This window comes from Ambystoma mexicanum, chromosome 4q, assembly GCF_040938575.1.
Source record: "Ambystoma mexicanum isolate Mex_15411 chromosome 4q, UKY_AmexF1_1, whole genome shotgun sequence".
In the NCBI taxonomy this organism is placed as follows: Eukaryota; Metazoa; Chordata; class Amphibia; order Caudata; family Ambystomatidae; genus Ambystoma; species Ambystoma mexicanum.
Window position 1 is genome coordinate 633,965,914 of NC_090928.1, and position 22,206 is coordinate 633,988,119.

Below are 22,206 nucleotides of genomic sequence, written 5' to 3' on the forward strand. Positions count from 1 at the left end.
AGCAACATTATTTTTTCCCGTGTTTTCTTTATAAAATACTAGTTGATTTACTTTGAAAATTTGCTTAGTGAAGACAAGCGGTTTAAATTAATAGCTGTGGCAATACAACAATGTGTTAAATATGGAACTTTATGCTTGGCAATGCCAACCAGCAAGGACACATAAAATATGAGCAAGTATTTTGACTTTTTAATTTGGGAGCAAGTACAGAAAACATGGAAAATTGGTACCAATATACTATAAATAGTATTTACTTTCAGGGAGGTTTTCCAAGTGTTGTCTGATGCCGGCTTGGCATAATACACCTACAGCATTATGAAGGCGCTAGCATCAAGTTAGATCTGGCTCCCTCTTTGGTAAACGTGACAGAGCAGTCTGGTCTATTTCTTAGCAGTGAACTGGACTAGTGTCCAGGTGCAGTTAGACCCTGTCACATCGTTTTTCAATTTCATGGTGTAGCCAAAAACAAAACCTATGGCTGCTGTGCCCTTTAGTACGTCCTCATTACCCCAACACACTTTCTAGGTGATAGGGGGTACTCTGGGACAAATTGGGGGGCTTTTAAAATATACACTTGCACTTGAAGTTATATGGGCTATTGAGAGCAGGATATCAAAACTGAGTTGCAACTACAGTGGCGCTGTAATAGAAGTCCCTTCTGTTAAAAAGATGAGCTAAAAAACAAAAAAGCCAACAAAGAATGAGGGGGATCACAAAGTTAGACAAAGGACCCCCAAAATTGATGGAAGTATGCATTAGCACTTCCATTGGATATTAGAGGGATATGCCAAATACTTTATAGAAATGCAATTAGTGTAATTCGTTTTATTTAAAAAGAAATATTTAAACTGAACATGCTTGAATCCATCATGGTCAATTGCTAGTATGAAAGCAAGCGATCCTGTGCTTGAACGCCTTATTATTAATTGGTAGTTGGGTGTTGTTTATCCACCATGAATGCAAGTATTGTTGGGAAGATTGGCAGTCCCTACTGAATAAGAATGACCTATTAAAAGAATTGATGCATATCGTTTTTAATTTTCAGGATCAGTGATGACATAAAGGTAACCGATTTAGAACTCGGAAAATTGGCAAATAACATCCAAGAGTTACTTTACAATGCCTCCGATATCTGCCACGATCGGTGCGTCAAGTTCCTCATGGCAAGAGCAAAAGTAAGTTGCTGTGAAAAAAATCATGTGTTTTTGGAAATACCTGTATTACTTTTTTTAGAATGAAACTAAACTGTTGTCTTTAGCAGAAAAGATTAATTGATTTCTGAATGTCTAAAAGGTTTCAGCACCATTTTGTAAATGTTGAGCATTTCCCACCTAATCAGGATCAAGAAGTTCCAGGCACAAACCTTAGTAAGCTCAGACCTTCCCACTCCCTGTGACTGGACCATCCCAATGTGCACCAACAGGGGCATTTTAAGGGATTTTGAGGCCCAGGGCACAGATGCCTTTGCCCTCCTTCCCTCACCTCCACTCAAACCAAAAGAATGAAGGGATCCAGAATATCTGGTCCCTCCATTGTTCGCCATCACAACCAATAAGTTGTTATGCTGCCGCCACCAGCAATCGAAATAAGCATTGTTATCATCTTTAAGTCCCCTTACCTTTACCCCATCCTTTCTGAAATCAGAATAAGCACGTTTTTGTAGGGCAATGTTAGCAGTGCACAATGGGGGTACTTGTGTTCTAGCTTGGGTATAAGACACTTTTTAACAATAGCAGCAACAAGGAATGTACTTGGGCTGCATTATGGACGCAGGGCACAGAACAGTAGCCATATAAAAAAGGTACACATACTTCAGCACAGTCATGGAAGATTACTATCCTCAAATCATGTAAAAGCGCTCGGTTTGGCAGATTGGAAGCAAAAAGAAGTTACACATAACATAAATAGTGGCTAGCGATTAGAAGCTACCAGTACGATTCACATATGCCAAAATGGACTGAGATTAGAAGAGGGTCTTGCTTTTAAGTGTGGCTGGCATTAGTGAGCAAAGTAATAAATGGCTATCATTACATATGAGGCAACACTATATCCAGTTAAACCATGAGTGAGGATTTCTTTTAACAGTGTGCACACTGTGAACTAAATTTCACCTGGGGCCTGCTGATTTTGAAAAACATCGGGACTGGTACTTTTGACTGGTTAGTCACTATTTGATTAAATGATATGACAAATCTGGGGATCCCTTCTTGCCTAGGGGGGAGACCTTTCCCATGGGGCCAAAGCGGTGCTGCAACCACTGTACAATAGTCCCCCTGAGGGTGGTCCACTGAGGGAGGATCAGATGGGAAAAGGAAACCCTCTTTGGGATTGGGGTCGACCATCATCCGAGAACGCGGTATGACCCTGCTTCTGTGCACTCAACCCCTTCTCCAACCCTAAACCATCCTTCCCCCTCGTTAGATCGAGCCATTGTGTTTTGTTAAATCAGTCAACCTAGCGTTTATTTCAAGACTGAAAGACTGCAAAGTATCATGCATATAGTTTTGAAACTGGTACTGTGAAGATGATGACCGAGAGTCCAAACGGTCTAGGTTCTCAATGCAAGTGATGGGCCCAAAGCAGTACAACAAACCTACGCAGGATTTTGAAAGAAGCTCAGCTGGGATGCGGAGAACAGAGAGCGATCTTCTGAGGAGTAACAGTGGGAGCCGTGCACAGGAGCAGCTGATGCAGGCTGCAGGAGAAGCTGTAAACTGAGAACACTAACGTGGTCCATGACAAAAGGACTACTCTGGTTGCTGCTGAGTGAACACTCGGAGCGCCCCAGGCCCTGGCAAAGCACGTGCGAGAGAGAACACTCTGCCGGATAGAGTCAGAGGACTGCAGGGCCTCTGCAGAACTCGCCGGATACCCAAACGCTACCAGAGCCACGAGAGGGGACTCTGCTGCCCTGGAACTGCTGGTACCTACGAGAAGGAGACAAACCGGTACGTGGGTTGCCACGGAGGTGCTAGAGGTCCGGGGAAGCAACGGTTTGGATCCAGAAGCTGCAAGAAGCAAAGCAGGAACAGTTGTGTACTTGGCAGGAGAGTGAACCAAGCAGATACAATGCTACAGCGTGAGTATGGAACCCGCACCCAAGGTCTAGAATAAGCAGGTCTGGGCCCCTGATTGCAAACAAAGCAAACCTGGAAGAGTTGTATACTTGGCAGGAGACTGAACCAAATGTGTACAATGCTACAGTGCGAGTCTGGTACTCGCACCCAAATAAGAAATCAAGAATAAGAGGGTCGGGGACCCCGACTATAAAAGCGGCAAACAAGGGAGAGTGGTATGCTTGGCCAAAGAGTGATCCAATTAGACAAAACTCTACAATTCGGGTCTGGGACCCACACCCCATCTAGGAAATCGAGAACAATAGGGTCTGGGACCCTGAATGTGAAAGACACAAATCAGGGAGAGGTTTATGGCCTGGCAGTGGAGTGAACCAAGCAGGCACAACGCTACAGTGCAAATTTGAGAATCGCACCTACATGAGAAAGCAAAATATAAAAAGTGATGCAGCATATACAGTCCAAGAGAATACACTGGCTTGGCAGGAGAGTGAACCAAGCAATTTTGCGAGTCTGGGATCTGCACACATATGAGAGACTGGGAATATGAGGGTCAAGAACTCTAGCTTTGGGATCCTACGCTTGGTAGCAGAGTATGCCAAGCTGGTAGAACAAAGAACTGTGAAGCCAAGAAAAAGTTCTTTGTGACTTACCCAGTGACATAAGATAAGAAGTCATCTAGGGGAAAGGAGCACAACACTAGCATTGGAATCTTGTACTTCGAAACATTATTTTCCATAACTTTTTATTTCCAGAGAGATTGGGAACTTTTCTGTTGGTTGAAAACACAAAGCACTTTTTACTGTGAGAAGAGATCATCCTTGCACATTTGCTTTAGATTGTTAGTGTTCGTGACAGAAGTAGCTTTTGAGACACAAGAGTGACAGACCTTTTGGTTTGGGACTTATTGCCAATTTCACTAGTTTCCTTTGATGTAGGCAAACTGCTCTTAGCGCTAGGAGACCTTTTTCCAACCCTCTTTTAATTAATCGTTAATAAAAGTCTATACCCAAAAATATACCAGCATTGTGTTCGAGTCTTACTTCTGCACCCTTACAGTGAGTTGCCCAGAATCGCGCACTTTTAAAAGGTGAGGCTGGGATTTGAGCACAGTATACAGTTTCTGCACTTTACCAAATCAATTCCAAGTTCTTGTACAGCCAGGTGCAATCATTTGTGAATGATTGACTTTCATTAACTAAAATACCGTTTTGTAGACCTTACTTGGAACAAATCAAATAATGACCAAGCATGAGAATATAGATTTATTTAAACTACAGGTATCTTAGGAAAAAGGAGGATATCTTTCATTTTCTCTAGCATCAAGGGAAGAATACAAGTTCCATAATACTAGCTGATTGATGTGAGCATAGAAAATCTCAACTGAGATTTGCTACTCTGTTTTAAAGCATGAAATTCACCCAACACATGTAATTGCTGATTGCTATTCGTGGTGTGCAGAAGAACAATTTTACAAATAAGCAAACATTTGTGTGATAAGCAGACATGACATTATGTTCACCAGAGGCCTGTCATTTGTTGTAGTCTCTCTTCTGTCTAGGACCTGTTCCCCTCAAAAGGCCTACATGGCAAGAAAGAGCAGGCAATGGGCTTAACAATACCATTAGTATGTGAGCGGGCAAACAATTTCAATTAAGACAGCAAAATAATATACAGTTAAATAAAGTATGTCCAGGATCACTGTATCTGGTGCCAAAGCCAGGGTCTGAGCCTTAACTATTTGCTTGCACAGTCAATAATTTGGCTACCTAATCCCTTTTCCCATGAACACTTTATGCTCTTCATTGAGAATCGCTGCCCAGTTTTACAACCTTTTTGTGGCGGAACAAAGCTGTATCCCTGCACCATACTGATCCTATTATAATTATATAACTGGCAAAATATTGTGCACATACTTTTTGTTGCGCAGCATGTGTTGCTAGCACCAAAGTATATACATACACTCAAGATTGTGAAGGAAAGAGGAAAGGCTGTGCTGTATCAACATCACTGAAATGTGGTACTGTGATCTGGCACATGAAGTCATCTCTCTTCAACAAGTGCTTAAAAACCCTGACCTATCTTCTGAGCTATCATTGCACTCAAAGGTTATCAATATACTACAGCCAGTTTGGTGCACAGCAGTCCTGCGGCCAATCAAAATTTGGAAAACTTTGTTAATCATGCTCGACATGACACAATCAGTAATGTTGTGTGCAAAACTGTGGGGCCCAGCATTTGACAGAAACGTCATGTTGACCTGGAAAGCGCTTAGGGAGGATTGTTGTCGAAATCAACATCATCCTCAGCAGGCAAGGTTGGGGCCCTGGCCTCTACTGTTGCACCAGTGATTCTGAGGGTTGCTGCCTGAGCTGTGTGCTTCCCTGTTTATGCTTGGACCTGAACTAGCAGGTGCCCCTGACACTTGTCGGGGTGGAAAGTTCACCTATCTCTCTGGCAGTGGCTACAAGTTTGTGTGCATACAATCATAAAGCACATAAAACGCTCACCAGTTTCAGCTCTTGCTGCCTGCGCTGTTGAATAATAAAGCAAAGTTGTCGTACTCTGGTTGTCGTACCCGCAGCGGAATATTCGCAGCTGCTTACACAACGTTCTGGGGGGAAGGGGAAGTGGATAAAAAAAAAACAGAATCCTATTTTTTGTTGCCTCTTCTTAGTTAACGTCTTCTCTTTTATGATATCTGAAAACACACACAGATTACCAGTTACTAACATTTAATGATTACTCTCCTGACCTATTCCCCTCTCTCAATTGACCTTATTTCCCTGATCACTTCTGCTCATAGCTGAGAGGTGTACTAATGCCTCTGGAATGATGCATACATCAACGTATCCGGGTCTGTGGCTCAGTAAGCTAATGCATCCATTACAAGGGCCTGTATTTGACCTCATGGTAACAGTTTAGTATCCCGGCAGGTCCACTCAGCCCTTCATCCTTCCAAGGTCGATAAATTGAGCACCATTACTAAGGGTAACATCTGTTATCTGTCAATAGTGCCACAGTATCTTTCTGGGGTGAACATGTGCTCTAGAAATAGACCCATATTGTTATGTTAACTGGAAATACTTGGCTTATTTTTCTCAACCTCTTTTCTCAATTTTGCTAGTTTACCATTTGGAACTCCTAAACTCCTTAAGAACTGTTTCTATCTATAAATTCTATTTTATAACAAACTATTCCCTTAACTAAAGAATGTACTCTGCTAAAATGTTATGCTCTTAGCTCATTAATTCTATTGAGTTACGTGTAGTCTGGTTTCATTCAAATACTTTCCAAAAGTATTTTCTTCACTTTGGACTGACTTATCTTTCCTGGACACGTCAAACTGCATTCAATTTAAAGGGGTAGTTTGGTCATCAATGTTATGGCCCAATCGATTTGGGATGTATTTTAGAGCATGCATCGTTCGGTCTAAAAATTCCAGTGCAATTTAACTGAATTCTTCTCACTTTAACACATGCGAAAATGACGGGTCATGTACCGCCATCTTGTGCTAATATCCGTTGATCCAGCACCCTAGGTTGCAGCACTCATTCGGATCACACACCCTTAACACTCACATCACTAGATGCTAACGATTATGTCCACCTATTTTAATGACGTTAGTGGGCAGCGGAAGCAATTGTATCCTGTCATCACCAACGTCATAAAGTTATCGAACGCAGAACCAGGAAGACGCACACATCCACAACAGATGATAAACCTTTGTTTCTTATCAAAAAAATGATAGTTTATTTTGAAGAAAACAGCAATAGTTGGGAGCGTAACAAGCACTTTTAATTTTGACATAACGCTGAAAAGAGGTCATTAAGTCCACGAAAACATGGGTAACATTTTCCAAAAGACGTTATAGCTAGCGAACATCGCATGGTTCTCATTTTTTGTGCAACTGTGAACGGTGATCTTACAATGCTGATTCCGTTCATCGATCGATTAATCCCAGTTTGCATTCTTCACAAAGTTATCTTCCATCACCTATTTCTGATCGATGCACCTGGTGTTCTATTACAGAGAAGAAATTATTTGTTTAAATTTCAAATCCAACACTTTCACATCCGCACGTTTTCAGAACCTATAGGCTGCCATGTGGCTCCTTATTACCACATCCGCTAAAGGACAGATTGGTGTCTTGCAATTGTCCCAGATAATGGTTATCACAGAAGTGTTGTTGATGATTATTGTCCAATTAAAGTTGAAGAAGACGTTGACCGGTAAACTGTACGCATGACAGGCGCACATCCGGTTAACGGTATGCATGACAGGCGCACATCAGTATAATATAACTAATAAAATCAAGAATGCAAAAATATGTTTCGAGGGGATTGTGTCCGCTTACGTATTCCAAATCTGACAGTAATCACTACAGCTGTGCTGCTTCATAAAAATGTTCTGCGTCGATGACATCGATAGGTTGTCCCTCGAGGGCCACAGTCGAGCGCCGACGTCACTGGATGTTATATGTAGGACGCACGACGCCCGTAGCCTCCGTTCTGTTTTTTCTGTGAACGTGTTCGCTTCGGAATCTCGGCGCACCTCGGTTCTTCTCCTGTTAAATCTGTTCTTCGTGCTTGGTTAATTGTGAAATATGTCTTCGTCTTCTACCGCGAGGTCGGGCTTCAAGAAGTGCCGGGACTGCGGTTCCAAGATGTCGTTTATGGACCCGCACAACGTCTGCTTGTGGTGCCTCGGCGAGAGCCACGCCACCGATGACTGCTATGAATGCCGGTCCTTGACGTCGAAGGCCTTGCGGGAGCGGAAGAAGACGTTGTCTGTAGGTAGGGTTTCCAAACCCCGTAAGTCGAATCCACTGGGCTTTCGACCGACTATTCGAGGGGCGACTCCCTGCGTCGGCTTAAGTCCAGGGGGGGTCTCAGTCCCGGAGTGGTTCCCGCCAATCCTCTGCCTCTTCTAGGCATTCGCTGAAGTGCTGTCACCGGTCGTAGTCCCCGTCCTCGTCCGAGGACTCGACAGACGGCGGGTAGCTTGTCCCAACAAGCATTAATCTCCGGCGGAATGGAACGCGTTTCGCAAGGAGATGATGGCGATTTTTGAATCGCAGAGCACCGTTCCGTCCACGCTTTCGAGAGAAGCCGGCAAGAAACGCGCTAGGGCCACTGCTCGCATGCCTTCGTGCTCGGGCAGTCGGCGTGATCATCGGGAGCCGTCGAGGTCCCGATCGGAAAAGGTTGATTGCTCGAGCCATGCCAGGGCCCGGTCCTCGAGACCGTTGGAGCCTGTGAGGCCTTCTAAGAAGGCATTGATACCGTCAGCGCCATGTACGTCAAGGGACACTCTCGAGGCTCCGCCTCCGAGGAAGTCGTCGATGCCATTGGCCCCGATGCCGTCGAAGGACACGCTCGGGGCTCCGGCCTCGAAGCCGTTGTCGAAGTCGTCAGCGCCTCCCTCCACGCCGATTCCGTCGATGCCCTCGACGCCTTTTGAGGAGGCTTTGTTGCAGGTGCCCCGGAGGCCGGTGGAAACTCAGAGGAAGGCCCCGAGTAAATCAGTGAGGCCTGTGTTTGAGCCTTTTTCTTTACCCTCATCCAGGGATTTATTCCAGCCTCTGGAGTGCATCTCAGAGGTGGATGAAGGGTCAGATGTGGAGGGGTTTGTTCCTCCTGAGGTTCCTGATGACCTGTTATCGGGTCATAGCCAGATGGAAGACCTGCGTCAATCCTTACATGATGCCAGTGGTCTGGACATCTCTGCGGAGGTTGTGTTTGGCAGGCCTGAGCCTGGTACACATGCCCAATCGTCGTACAGGCGTCTCATGTCAAGGGTGATGGAGTATTTGGGGTGGTCTGCTCCACCTGTGGATTTTCTGCAGGATGACCGGATAATTATTTTGAACCAAGGTCCACCCACTGACCCGGTGCTGCCATTTCATATGGCATTACAAAGAAGGGTGGCGGCAGCTTGGACTGCTCCAGAGAGTCTCCCGGCAGTGAATAAGTCGCTACCGAAAAAATACCGTCCAGCCAGTGGCGACCCCTGCTATTTGTCTACGCACCCCACTCTGGAGAGTTTGGTGGTGCAGGTGGCTACAGCCCCAGCAAAGCAGGCTGCGTACCCTATCATCCCTCTGGATAGGGACGACAAGCGCTTTGACGGTCGGGCGAAGAAAGTGTTTTCATCTGGGGGTATGGCTTTAAAGGCAGCCAACTCCGTTTGTGCCTGGGCAAGATTCACTCACACTCTGTGGAACTGTGTATCTTTGGCGGCTGAACATATTTCCGAAGGGGAGGAACGGGATGGTTTTCTTGCCCTCGTTCAGGATGGCAAGGATGCCATGTGTGAATCGGTTCAGTCGGGTCTGGACGTGGCAGAATGTGTCAGCCGGTCCATGGAGCCAGCACCGTGATGCGCAGGTTTGCGTGGTTGCGGAGGTTGGGATTTGCTCCTGATCTACAGTCCCGGCTTCTCAACATGTCCTTTGATGGTGTCCATCTTTTTGGCAGCAGGGCTGACGAGAGCCTTGAGAGGTTGCAGACCTCCAAAGCTGCAGCAAAGTCGTTGAGCGCTGCAGTACGTCAACCTCCGCCTCTTCGTCCTAGGGGACAGCAATGGAGGGGAGGTTGCTTTCGATACTACTCTTCCTTTGGTAGATCGAGGGGGGCGGTCAGTCAAAGGGGCAAAAGTAGGAGTACCAGAGGTGGAAAACAAGGCACTCGGGGTGCCAAAGCCGCTCGGGCAGTTGCCTCTTTGCCTTCAGCCACTGCCGCAGCTGCTTCCGCTCAGTCATGAGGCCATGTCCCATGGTTCGCCGGTTGGGGGAAGGCTATCGCAGCATCTTGTAGAATGGCGTGCCATTACTTCAGATGTGTGGGTTCTCGAGATCATAGCCCACGGCTATTGTCTTCCTTTCCGGCAGAGGCCTCACGACAATCCACCGGGGAAGCTCTATGAAGAGTCCGGATTCGTTCCTTGTGCAGGAAATCAAATCCCTGCTGGAGAAAGGTGCCATAGAACTTGTGCCTGTAGTGAAGAGGAACAAGGGATGGTATTCCCCATATTTTTTTTATCCCGAAAAAGGACGGTGGATTGAGACCCATCATGGACTTGGGTGGTTTGAACAAGCTCCTCAGGAAGGACAAGTTCAAGATGGTTACTCTCTCTCAAGTCCTCCAGGCCCTTCAACCTCAGGACTGGTTGATGTCTCCCGACCTCAAGGACGCTTACTTTCATGTGCCGATCCATCCCAAGCACAAGAAGTACCTGAGGTTCGCGGTTGGCGACTCGCACTTTCGGTTTCGGGTCCTGCCGTTCGGATTGACCTCCGCCCCGAGGGTTTTCACCAAGCTCATGATGGTGGTGGCAGCGTATGTCAGGAAAGGGGGGATTCACATCTACCCCCTACCTGGACGATTGGTTGATCTGGGCACACTCTCCGAGCAAGTCCTGGATCATCTGTCCGTCACCTGCCACTCGCTTCACAAGCTGGGCTTCTCCCTCAACTTGAAGTCCCACTTGACGCCAACTCAGTGGCTCCAGTACATAGGAGCAGTGCTCGACGGATGCCTGGGGCTGTGTTTTCCTCCCCAGGTGAGGGCTCTTCACATTCAGCAGATGGAACACAAGTTTCAACGTGCCCAGAGTCTCCCGGCGTTTGAGTTCTTGAGGTTGCTTGGCCTCAGGGCATCCTGCATTCTTCTGGTGCCAGAGGCCCGGTTGCGGATGAGATCGCTGCAATGGGCACTCAAGATGCAGTGGTCACAGTCCTCCGGCAGGATGTTGGACTCCGTTCAGGTGCCGCCCTCGGTCGCTCAGGACCTTCAGTGGTGAGCCGACAAAGGCACTATGATGAGGGGGGCTCCATTTTGGCTACCCTGGTCAGAGATGACCATCGTGACGGACGCATCCCTCACGGGTTGGGGAGCTCATGCCAATGAGTTGACAGTCAGCGGTCATTGGTCTCCGTCGGAGTCCAGACTCCATATCAATCTGTTGGAGCTGAGGGCCGTCAGGCTTGCCCTGAAGGCTTTTCTGCCGACTGTGCGAGGAAAGAATGTCCTGATTCTGACGGACAACACAGTGGCCATGCACTACCTCAACAAAAAGGGGGAGGCAGGGTCACTTCCTCTGTGCAGGGAGGCGATGCAGCTCTGGTTCTGGGCCATCCAGCAGGGAATTTCGATCTCGGCAGTTCATCTGGCCGGAGACAAAAACGAGACAGCGGATGCTCTGAGCAGGCAGAGTGGGAGTTGGCTCAGGAGATTCTCCTGGAGATCTTCGCCCTTTGGGGGACCCCTCAAGTGGATCTCTTCGCCTCCAGTGTCAACCGAAAGTGCGAAAGGTTCTGCTCGCGGGAATATCCTCCAAGAGGAGCCATAGGGGACGCGTTCGTGGTGGAGTGGTCCTTCCCACTGCTGCACGCGTTTCCTCCAGTCCCCGTCATCCCGCAAGTGCTGCAGAGGCTATGGAGGTTCGGTTCCCAAATGATCCTCATTGCTCCGGCATGGGCCCGGAGGACAAGGATTGGGACCTCCCTGAAGACATGATGGAGGTGTTGCTTTCGGCCAGGCGACTGGCAACAAAGTCCCTCTACCGTTGCCGTTGGAGAAAGTTCTGCGACTGGTGCAGGGTTAAGAATGTGGATCCTTTTTCATGTGACATTCCTGTGGTTCTTTCTTTTTTGCTTTCTTTATCCCACAAGCGCCTGCAAGTGGGTACAATTAAAGGTTACCTGGCGGCGCTGTCCATATTTAAGCGCTTGTCTGAGGAGTGTTCTTATTTCAAAATAACTTTAATTTCTCAGTTTCTCAAAGGACTCACTAATGTGTTCCCACCGTCACCTTTTGTTACTCACCGCGCCGTATGCTGATTGGAGCCTGGGTAAGACGACCTCGTGGAGGCCGGAGGTAGGATTTAACAGGTTCGGGTTCAGCTTCCAGGATTCCAGCTCCCCTGAATTCTGTGATTCAGGCTTCCTCTAAGAGGGGCTCTTTTCTACGATGTACCTTTCTGCCGTTTGAGAACAAACCAGCAGAGATGTCTATCGCCTAAAAGAGCAGGAGAACACACCGCCAATAACCAATGCTGCAAAGAAAACACAGTATGATTAGAAGCGATCAGGCAATATGGAGTTATTTAGATAATCAGATATTATTCTAAGTCCCTAGACAATGGTTGAAGTGGTGTTGGACCTTAATGGATGAACCTGATAAGTGGGATTCCTAGGGAAAATGGGTACCAGTTGAAAGGAAACAACGGCAGGTACAAAACAACACATGGGAAGGTTAGTAAGGAAGAATATACCCGGGCGGCACGAGGGTCGAACTAGTGACTGGATGGTGCATACACTGGAAAGCGTCACTACTGTGCACTTGGTTGAAGTAGAAAAGGATGATTTGTTCCAGGAATCCACACGTATGAGAAAAACTGGTGATTTCAGGTAATGAACAATACTGGAGAATTAAATGGGTTACCTTAATTACACAAACACAGACCAAGTTGGTGAAGCAGTCTTGTAATGTACAGCCTGGTACTCCGCGTAGGAAGATAGTTCAAATTGCATAGAGTGTCAAGAAATAAGTAATCTCACCAGACAGGCGAAAGCACAGTGGAAATCCAGGGACAGTCCGAGTTCGGCAACAGGTTCACTGATCAAAATGGAGGAAAAAGCAAATGCAATCCAAGGACAATCCGAAGTCGGCAACAGAGTTCAAAATTAGGTTGAAGGAACAGGCAAGGACAATCCAAGTAGACAAAGGTGGGTCGAATAACCAGGAGGTCAAATAACAAGAGGAACGGAACTAAGGCACTGGAACGGGATGAAACCGTAGGAGCGGAACGCCACAATTGGCAGCAACTAGCCACTGAGTCCCTTCGGCTTTTATGGTGCAGGGGGGCGGAGCCTCCTTGCGCGTTCTCTACACACGGGACATCTGAGCTGATGCGACATTCTCTGCTGTACGGCCAGACGCCATGGCAACTGATACCGAAGCCACAACGAAGTTCTGGAACGCGCTTGCCCCCGTATGTGGCCACAAGAAACGTGAGGTACTGCAGGACGGGCCGATATGTAACACATTTCCAGGTGCCTGGTTGGGATTTGAACCTTGTTCTAAAGTTCCTAATGGGTGCTCCATTTGAGCCTTTACATTCTTGTCCTTTGAGACTGTTTACACTTAAAACTGTATTTTTAGTTGCGGTCACTTCAGCTCGCAGAGTTAAGCCACCCTTCACTGGGTTTCATATGGCAGGGTTGTCCTTAGAGTTCATCCTTCCTTTCTTCCGAAAGTGGTGTCGGAATTTCATTCAAGCCACAAGGTCATTCTTCCGGCATTTTATCCTCCTCCGCAGCCTTATAAGGAAGAGGAGAGGCTCCATAGGTTGGATCCTAGGAGAGCTTTAAGTTTCTACATTTTCACGCATGTCCCGGGTAAGAGTGGATGATCAGCTCTTTATAGGTTACGCTGGAAGGCGTTTGGGACAAGCTGTTTCTAAGCAGACTTTGTCTAGATGGATTAACTTGGCAATTTCCGAATGTTACCGCTTGGCGGGTAAGGACCCTCCGGTAGGCTTACAGGCCCATTCTACTAGGGATAAAGCTGCCTCTACTGCCCTGCAGAGGGGTGTTCCTATTCGTAACATCTGTGAAGCAGCCACTTGGGCTTCGGTCCATACTTTTGTACGACACTACTCCCTAGATTCTATCCATGGGCAAGATCTGGCCTTTGGCAAGGCGGTCCTTTACTCTGCAATTTGATTAGACATTCTAAATTTCTATGTTCTAAATTCTTTTTCCCTCCTCCGTACTGCTTTGGGAGTCTGTCATAGATATGGAATACGTCAGAGGACCCAATCCCCTCAAAGAACAAATTACTCTCTTACCTGGTAACGTTCTTTCGATGGGATGGTCCGACGACGTATTCCATATCGCTCCCACCCTGCCTACCCTGCTACAGAATTTCTTATGCGATTGCAGCTTACGTTTCTGCAAGGCTTTCTGTGGTCAGACTGACAGAAGATTGGTGCCACACATTCTCAGGAAAAAACTACAACTGAGGCTACGGGCGTCGTGCGTCCTACTTATAACATTCAGTGATGTCGGCTCGATGGAGGCCCTCGAGGACAGCATATCGACGTCATCAACGCAGGACGCAGACGCCGAAAGATTTTCCGAAGCAGCACAGCTGTGGTGATTACTGTCATAGATATGGAATACGTTGTCGGACCATCCCATCGAAAGAACATTACGTAACCCATTTGCATTGGCTGCCGATTGTACCACAGGAAGCAGGAGAGAGGTAAAAGACAGATGCTGAACTGAACAATTTCAGATGGTATGGAATGTTCTCTAGGCTCTTGGTGGATTCTGCCAATATGTAGTTTCTGCTAGACCTTTCCTTCATTGTTACTTTGTGTTTGTTTCTTTGTATTTCTGCTGACACTTTGTCTTTATACGCTAACAACTTATTGAGTGGTATCAAGTCTGCAAGGGGCACAACTAAGTTAGGATTATGGAGGGTTACCAGTGTACACACCCCCTTCCAGTCTTATGGTAGCTGGGCGTATGCTATTTTCACACACCCACCAGGTGTCCATCACAGCTGCAGTCCCCTTTTGCAACGCCACAATGTCCATCGTCTTCCTGCAACTGGTATTCATCCCCAGCATTCTTGTTCCATTTGCTCTGAAACAGAAAGACTATTTTGTGAGTGGCTTTGTTTTCTGGATGTGGGTTTTTGTTTATCCATGTTAAAGCATGTACATAACTGTTCTTACATCCCGTGTTTATTTTCTTAACCCCACCTTCTTTTAAGACCACCAGCCCTTCTGCGCGGCACTGTGCTATTCCCCTTTCCCACTTACCATTGTTCAGCACAAACCCTGTATTTGCATCAGGGGTCTGGTGTGGCAGCATGGCACATTGTACCCCATGGCAGTCTTGGTGTATTCTTTTATGGACAGTGGATACCTGTTTTCCCTTTTGTGCCCCCTGTGTTACATATTCCAGAACCATTTGCTTACTCTTCTACTGCTGGGCCACACTTTCTAGCTGTATAAATTTGGCCTTGTACACCTCCCGGCATCCCTCCACTTTACTTCCACTGTATGCCCCTGGAACATACACCTACTCCTGCACAAGGCCATATGTACCAGACATCCTCCCTCTTCAATGGATTATGTCCTCCCACGTATTTCTCATCTTTGATATATTCGATATCCAACTTCAGCAGCTTCGGAAATTAATTTCGGCAGAGGGCGTTGTGCGTCCATGCAGTCGACTTGATGTCCCTCGAGGGTCTCCTTCTCGAGGGTGATGCCATCAAAGGTATATATAGCACACGCAGCGGCCGTTGGCTTCTGTTCCGTTTTTCCAAGTAAGCTTATGCTTTAAGAACTATTCCGCGCTTCTATTGTTCTTTCACGAAAATGTCTTCATCCTGTACACCGATTACCCTGAAGACCGGGTTCAAGATGTCAATAACAGACCCACATTGGGTATGCTTGTGGTGTCTCGGCGTGGAGCACAAGACCTTGGCCTGCTCGAAATGCCATTCGATGACTGGAAAAGTTCTGAAGGAGCGAAAGTGGAAATTGGCAGTAGGTAGAAACCCCAAGAAATCCCCATTGACTACCCTATCGAAAAACCCTTCTTTGGATGATGCAAGAGGTGACTCTCCTCGAAGGAAGAAGGTGAAAAAGGGCTAAGGTTGAGGAGTGGCTCACACCAGTTATCGTCGTCGACAAGCCGAAAAAGAAGCAACACAAGTCGCCCTCTTCAACTTCGTCATGCGACTCCCCACCTGAGAGAACTTTATCCTGTACCACAAAGGCCTCCACTCGAATGGGTAGCATTTAGGTTAGAAATGCTAAAAATATTTGAGAAACAAAAACCCCAGACAAGCCGTGCTCCTACCGTGCCTTCTAAAGCCGATTAGGAAAGTGCTGCAGCCAAATCCTGCACGCCCTCGAGCCCGGGCGAAGGCCAGATCCTCATCGAGAGCCGTCGAGGTCTCGATGCGATGAGAAATCCGTAAGTTGAAGCATAAGTGGAGATCGAGGTAGATGCCATCGACGTCAGCTGCGCCTTCGACACCAATGGCACCTTTAACACCATTGAAGCCTTCGATGTCATTGTAGCCGAAAACAGCATCAGTGAAAATATTAACGATTCCTCGAGCGTGGAGTTAAACATTTCTGAAGCCTTCGATGCCCATTACAGATAACTTGTACTCCTCTACCAAGAAAGGATTATTTCAAATCATTAACATCAATGAGCCTTCGGATAACGATGTGCCATTTGGGCTAAAATATAGTACACCAAACGTGCCTGAGAGTTTTAAATCGGAGGAGTCGAGGCTAAAAGAGCTTTGACAACTTGCAAACAGCCAGTGGAGTGGATACTTCACCAAAGCTAGAATTTGGTAAACCTGAAGCTGGTGAGCATGCAGATGCAACATTTAGGCAGTTAATATTAAGGTTGTAGATTACTTGAGATTTAGTAGACCTACCCTACCCTTTGAGCAGGATGACCTAACAGACATTCTCGAGAAGGGTCTGCAAATAGATCACACTTTACCATTCTACATTGCTCTACAAAAAGACAGCCAATTGGGAAATGCCAGTCAAGTCCGGCAGCAAACAAAAACCTAACTAGAAAATACCGCCCATCTAGTAGTGACCCCAACTACTTGTCAAAGCACCCCACCCCAGGAAGTCTGGTGGTGAAGACAGCTACAGCAATTTTCAAAACAGGCAGCTTACCCAACCATCCCTCCTGAGAGGGATGACAAGAGAGTAGATGCTTGGGCAATAAATGTATTTTCTGCTGGGAGCATGGCTCTTAAATCGGCCAACTTCACATGTGCCTTAGCAAAGTTCTCATTCACTCTATGGGACTTTATTTCCATTGCGGCTGAGCACATTCCCGAAGGATAGGAAAGAGACTGATTCTTTGCTATTGTTAGCAATGGCAAAGAAGCCACGTGCAAGTCTCTTAAGTCGGGTCTGGATTCTGCTGACATCAGCAGAGCCATGGCAACAAGCTCCATAATACGCATGGTTGAGGAAGTCTGGATTTGCGCCGGATGTGCAATCCAGACTCCTTTACATTGCTTTTGGGGTCTTGCCTTATTGGCAGCAAGGCTGACGAAAGCCTTGAGAAGTTGCAGACCTTGAAGGAGGCAGCCAAATCCCAAGGTGCCACGATTAGGCAGCCTCAGCCCTTTTGCCCCAGTGGACAACCTTGCAGTGGTTGATCTTTTTGCTACTATTCCTCAGTTAGAAGAGCAAGAGGAATGGCTGGTCAAAGAGACCAAAGAAGATTCCCTCATGGTGGATGAGGGAGAGGTGAAAAGCCAGCTCAAGCAGGGGCATCCTTACCAACAGCCACTGCTTCGGCCACCTCATAACTTCTCTGAGGTCTTGAGTCACGAAACACAAGTGGGAGGCAGGCTGTCTCAGCATCTGAAAGAATGGCGAGTAATTATTTTGGATGCTTGGGCATTGGAAACGATAGCCAAACGTTACTGCCTTCCATTCATTCAGGGACCTCGGAACCATCCACCGGGGAGACCTTCTTTGAGGGTTCCAGATCCGCTCCTTGTGCAGGAAATGTTGACCCTGCTAGAGAGAGGGACTGTAGAACCAGTGCCTGCAGCGGAGAGGAACAAAGGATGGTACTCTCCATATTTCCTAATCTCCAAGAAGGACAGAGGACTGAGACGCATCTTGGACTTGAGATACTTGAACAAGTTCTTCAGGAAGGACAAGTTCATGATGGTTTCACTTTCTCAGATCCTTCAGGCCCTCCAACTGCAGGATTGGATGGTGTCATTGGACCTTCAGGATGCTTATTTTCATGTGCCAATCCATCTCCATCTCCAGCACAGAAAGTACCTGAGGTTCCCTGTTGGCGATCCTCCTCATCAGTTTCGAGTTCTGCCCGAGGGTTTTCTCCACGCTGATGCTGGTGGTGGTGGTGGCAGCGAGTCTCAGGAGAGGGGGTTAATTAATGTCTACCCCTACCTGGACGATTGGCTGATCAGGTTGCGTTCTCCCAAACAAGCACTGGATCATCTCAACGTCACCTGCCACTCTCTTCACAGACTGGGCTTCTCCCTCAATTACATGAGGTCCCATATGACACCATCTCAAAAGCTCCAATTCGTTGGGGCTGTACAGGATACATCCTTGGGAAAGAGCTTGCCACCTGAGGGGAGGGTTCAAGACATTCTGAAATGCTATCCAAGTTTCAGAGTGCCCAGCACAGCTTCTCCCGGCCATCGATTTTTTGAAATTGCTCTATTCCATAGCATTCTGCATTTTTCTGGTGCCAGAGGCTCGCCTGAGAATGGGATCCCTTCAATGGGCTCTCAGAACACAATGGTCTCAATTCTCAGGCAACACGTCAGACCTATTTCAGGTTCCAAGACTCACGCAGGATCTCCTTTGGTGGGCCAGTGAGGACACCATTCTGAAGGGAGAACCTTTTTGGCAACCATGGCCAGAGATGACAGTAGTGAAGGACGCCTCACTCACGAGGTGGGGAGCCCAAGCCAGCGATCTAACAATCAGCGGTCGTTGGTCTCCGAGTCCAAACTACACATTAATCTTTTGGAGCTGAGGGCAATCCGACTTGCGCTGAAGGCCTTTCTGCTCTTTGTGCAGGTAAGGAATGTCCTGATAATAATGGACAACGCAGTGGCCATGTACTACCTCAACAAGAGAGGTGTAGCATCACTACCACTGTGCAGAGAGGCAATGCAGCTCTAGTTCTGGGCAATTCAAGAGGGAATCTCTCTATCGGCAGTTCACCTAGCTGGAGAGGAGAACACAGCGGCAGATGCTCTGAGCAGGCGGAGCACAGTCTCTCACAAATGGGAACTAGCTCAGGAAGCCCTTCAAGAGATCTTCACCCTTTGGGGAACCCTTCAAGTAGATTTGTTTGTGACCAGTGTCAACCGGAAGTGCGAACTGTACTGTTCCAGGGAATTTCCCTCAAGAGGAGCTCTAGGGGACGCGTTTGTTGTGGACTGGGAGTTTCCACTTCTGTATGCATTTCCTCCAGTCCCATCATTCCTCATGTGATCAGGAGGTTCAGAAAGTTGGTGAAACCCATGATCCTAATTGCCCCGGATTGGGCCAGGAGGACGTGCTATCCAGACCTTCTGGACATGTCCATCTGCCCTCCAATTCGTCTTCCACAAAGAGAGGATCTTCTCCCGCGAGAGGAGGATCGGGGTTCTCCATCCAGAGGTCAGGACTCTCAGCCTTCACGCACGGTTTCTGAAAGGCTAAGATAAAAGGATTGGGACCTCCTGGATGACGTAATGGAGATTTTAGCCAGAAGGCCAGCAAGTAAGTCTTTGTCCGCTGCTGTTGGAACAAATTCTGCAGGTGGTCCAAGGACAAGAATATGGACCCTTTTCTATGCAAAACACCAGAAGTGTTATCTTTTCTACTATACCTAGCCAATCTGGGGCTCCAGGTTGGAACAATTAAGGGCTATTTGGCGGCGCTATCCATCTTTAATTGCTCATCTGAGGAATCTTCATATTTTAAGATCTCCCTGGAAACACAATTTCTGAAGGGACTCACCAATGTGTCCGACCCCCCGACCTCCCCATCTCCTAGGCAAGTGCCAATTAGGCACCTTAATCTGTTGTTAGGCACCTTAATCTGTTAATATTTCTTGTGTGCACCGTTTGAACCTCTAAAACTCATGCCAGTTAAGGTTGCTAACATTTAAAACCATTTTGTTGGTAGCACGAACTTCAGCCCGTAGAGTGAGTGAATTGCAAGCACTATCATCTAAACCACCCTTTACAATTTTCCACAAGGATAAAGTGGTCCTGAGGGTTAAGCCTTCATTTTTGCCTAAAATCGTTTCAGATTTTCATGTAGGACAACAAATTGTATTGCCTACTTTCTATCCTCCAGCTCATCCTGGCAAAGAGGAGAGGTTACACAGATTGGATCCACGTAGTGCTCTAAGCTTCTACATCTCTAGATGATCAGCTTTTTATAGGCTATACAGGTCACAAACTGGGTCAGGCTGTGACAAAGCGGACCTTAACCAGGTGGATCATTCTAGCAATTTCTGAATGCTACAGGCTGGCGGGCAAAGATCCTCCAGAAGGCTTCAGGGCCCATTCCAACAGTGGCATGGTTACCTCTACGGCTCTGCAAAGAGGTGTCCCGATCAAAAACATTTGTGAGGCAGCTACGTGGTCTACTATACACACGTTCACGAAGCATTACTGCCTTGATTCTTCCTTTTTACTTTTACTTTAGATTATTTATAAGGCGCTACCAGAGTGGCCCAGAGGCATACGGACACTGAAAGCAGACGATAGAAAGGATCAGGCTGGGGGGGCAGAAAAACTTGCCAGCCCACATTATCTAAACAGATGCGTTTTAAGTTGTTTTTTAAATCACTCCATAGTCGGGCAGTTTCTTAAATCAATTGGCAGTGCATTCCATTTAGAAAGTGCAACCACCCAGAAAGCCCTCTTTCTTACCAGTTCAAGTGAGGCTTTCGATATTTGCAGTATTTTCGCACTGTTTGAGCGAAGAGAGCGCACAACCGGTTTATTTTTATGTCTGTGTATGCCGGGAAGAGCCCTGTGAGGGATTTCTAGATGATGGTGAGCAGCCTAAAATCTATCCTCTGAGCAATGGGTAGCCAATGCAGTTTTCTTCGCACCTCAGAAACACGTGTATACTTTCACATACCCATGATCGCTCTAATAGTGCTGTTTTGTATAACTTGAAGTTTGGCAAGTTCTGTTTTTCCCACACCTACAAGAGAACTACAATAGTCAATGTTTGATGAGATGATGGCTCCGGCAATCGTTTCACATCCCTTTTGGGACAGAAATGGGCGAATGTGCAAGAGAAGCTGAATCTAATAAGCAGTTGCTGCAACAAGACATTTGACCTGAGCAGACCTACTTAATGTCTGATCAAGTGTCACTCCAAATATTTTTATTTTTCCTTTTGTGGGAAAGTCCTGATTCGCAATGCGGATGGACTCGTAGTCCGCATCGAATTTTAAAAGTCTGTGCCTAGAGCCAAAAGTCATGAGCTTGGTCTTTTCATGCTCAGTGCCAGCCAACTCATGTCCACCCACTCATGTATTAGATCATAAACATTTTTTTTTAAAACGTATTTTTATTGCATTTCTTAACAACCGCATTCCGTCCAAACATGTCTGTGAAGGTTGTAAGTGATACGTTCCATCGCTATATGTGTCCATATCCTTTGTAACCATTCAATCAATGTAGATGGGGTTCTCAGTTTCCACTTTTGGGCAATGGACAGCCATGCCACTATGAGCAGACCCATGAAGTTCTTTTCTTTGTTTTTGTCATGGTTTTGTCTCTGGGGTTCTTGAGGCCGCATAGTCACACCTCATCCCCCAGGTCTCCCGCTCCTGCATACATTGAATTCATTTGAGTTTTGACATCTGTCCAGAATTGCTGGATAACTGGATCTGGTCTGTCCCTTGTTCGCGTCAGGAGGGGTTCAAGGAATATGGCATTTAGGAGTGGCGAGAGGGGACAACCTTGTTTAGTTCCCCTCTCTATCCTGACCTTGTCTGAGAGCACCCTGTTTACTGCGATCCTTGCGCTGGGCGTGTTGTAGTTTGCCCGTATCATGTTTATATAGTTCTCCCCCATGCCCATCTTTCCCAAGATGCAAAATAGCAGTGACCACTCCATGCGGTCGAACGCTTTTTCTGCATCGAGTGCCAGTAGGACTGCTGGTGTGTGCGTAATTCCTAATTTCTCGATCAGATGGGTTATCATCCTAATATTGTTGTGGTTCTGTCTGTTGGGGACAAAGCCCGACTGGTTCTAGTGAATCAGTTTCAGAGCACCTTCGAGAGTCGGTTGGCGAGTATTTTGGTGTACAACTTTGCGTCTAGGTTTATTAGCGCAATCGGGCGGTACGAGCTGGGAAGTGTCGGGTCTTTCCCTTGCTTAGGGAACACCACTATTTTGGCCTCATTAATGGTTTGTGTGATGGTGCCCTTTTCTTTAAATGTATTGAAGAGTTCAGTAAGGATGGGGGCTAAATCGTCTTTATATAGTTTGTAGAATTGTGCAATGTAGCTGTCCGGGCCTGGGGCCTTGTTGGGGAGATCCTGGATTGCCCT

At 46.9% G+C, this 22,206-nt stretch overlaps 1 protein-coding gene across 2 annotated transcripts in view; it reads left to right on the plus strand.

Annotated features, from left to right (window-relative positions):
- VPS54 (VPS54 subunit of GARP complex) overlaps positions 1-22,206 on the plus strand; it is a 2,536,401-nt gene that overhangs the window by 1,401,991 nt on the left and 1,112,204 nt on the right. For both annotated transcript variants that reach the window (XM_069608186.1, XM_069608187.1), the window contains one exon: positions 1,046-1,175. In XM_069608186.1, the coding sequence (XP_069464287.1) occupies positions 1,046-1,175 (130 nt within the window). The remainder of the gene's footprint in view (positions 1-1,045; positions 1,176-22,206) is intronic.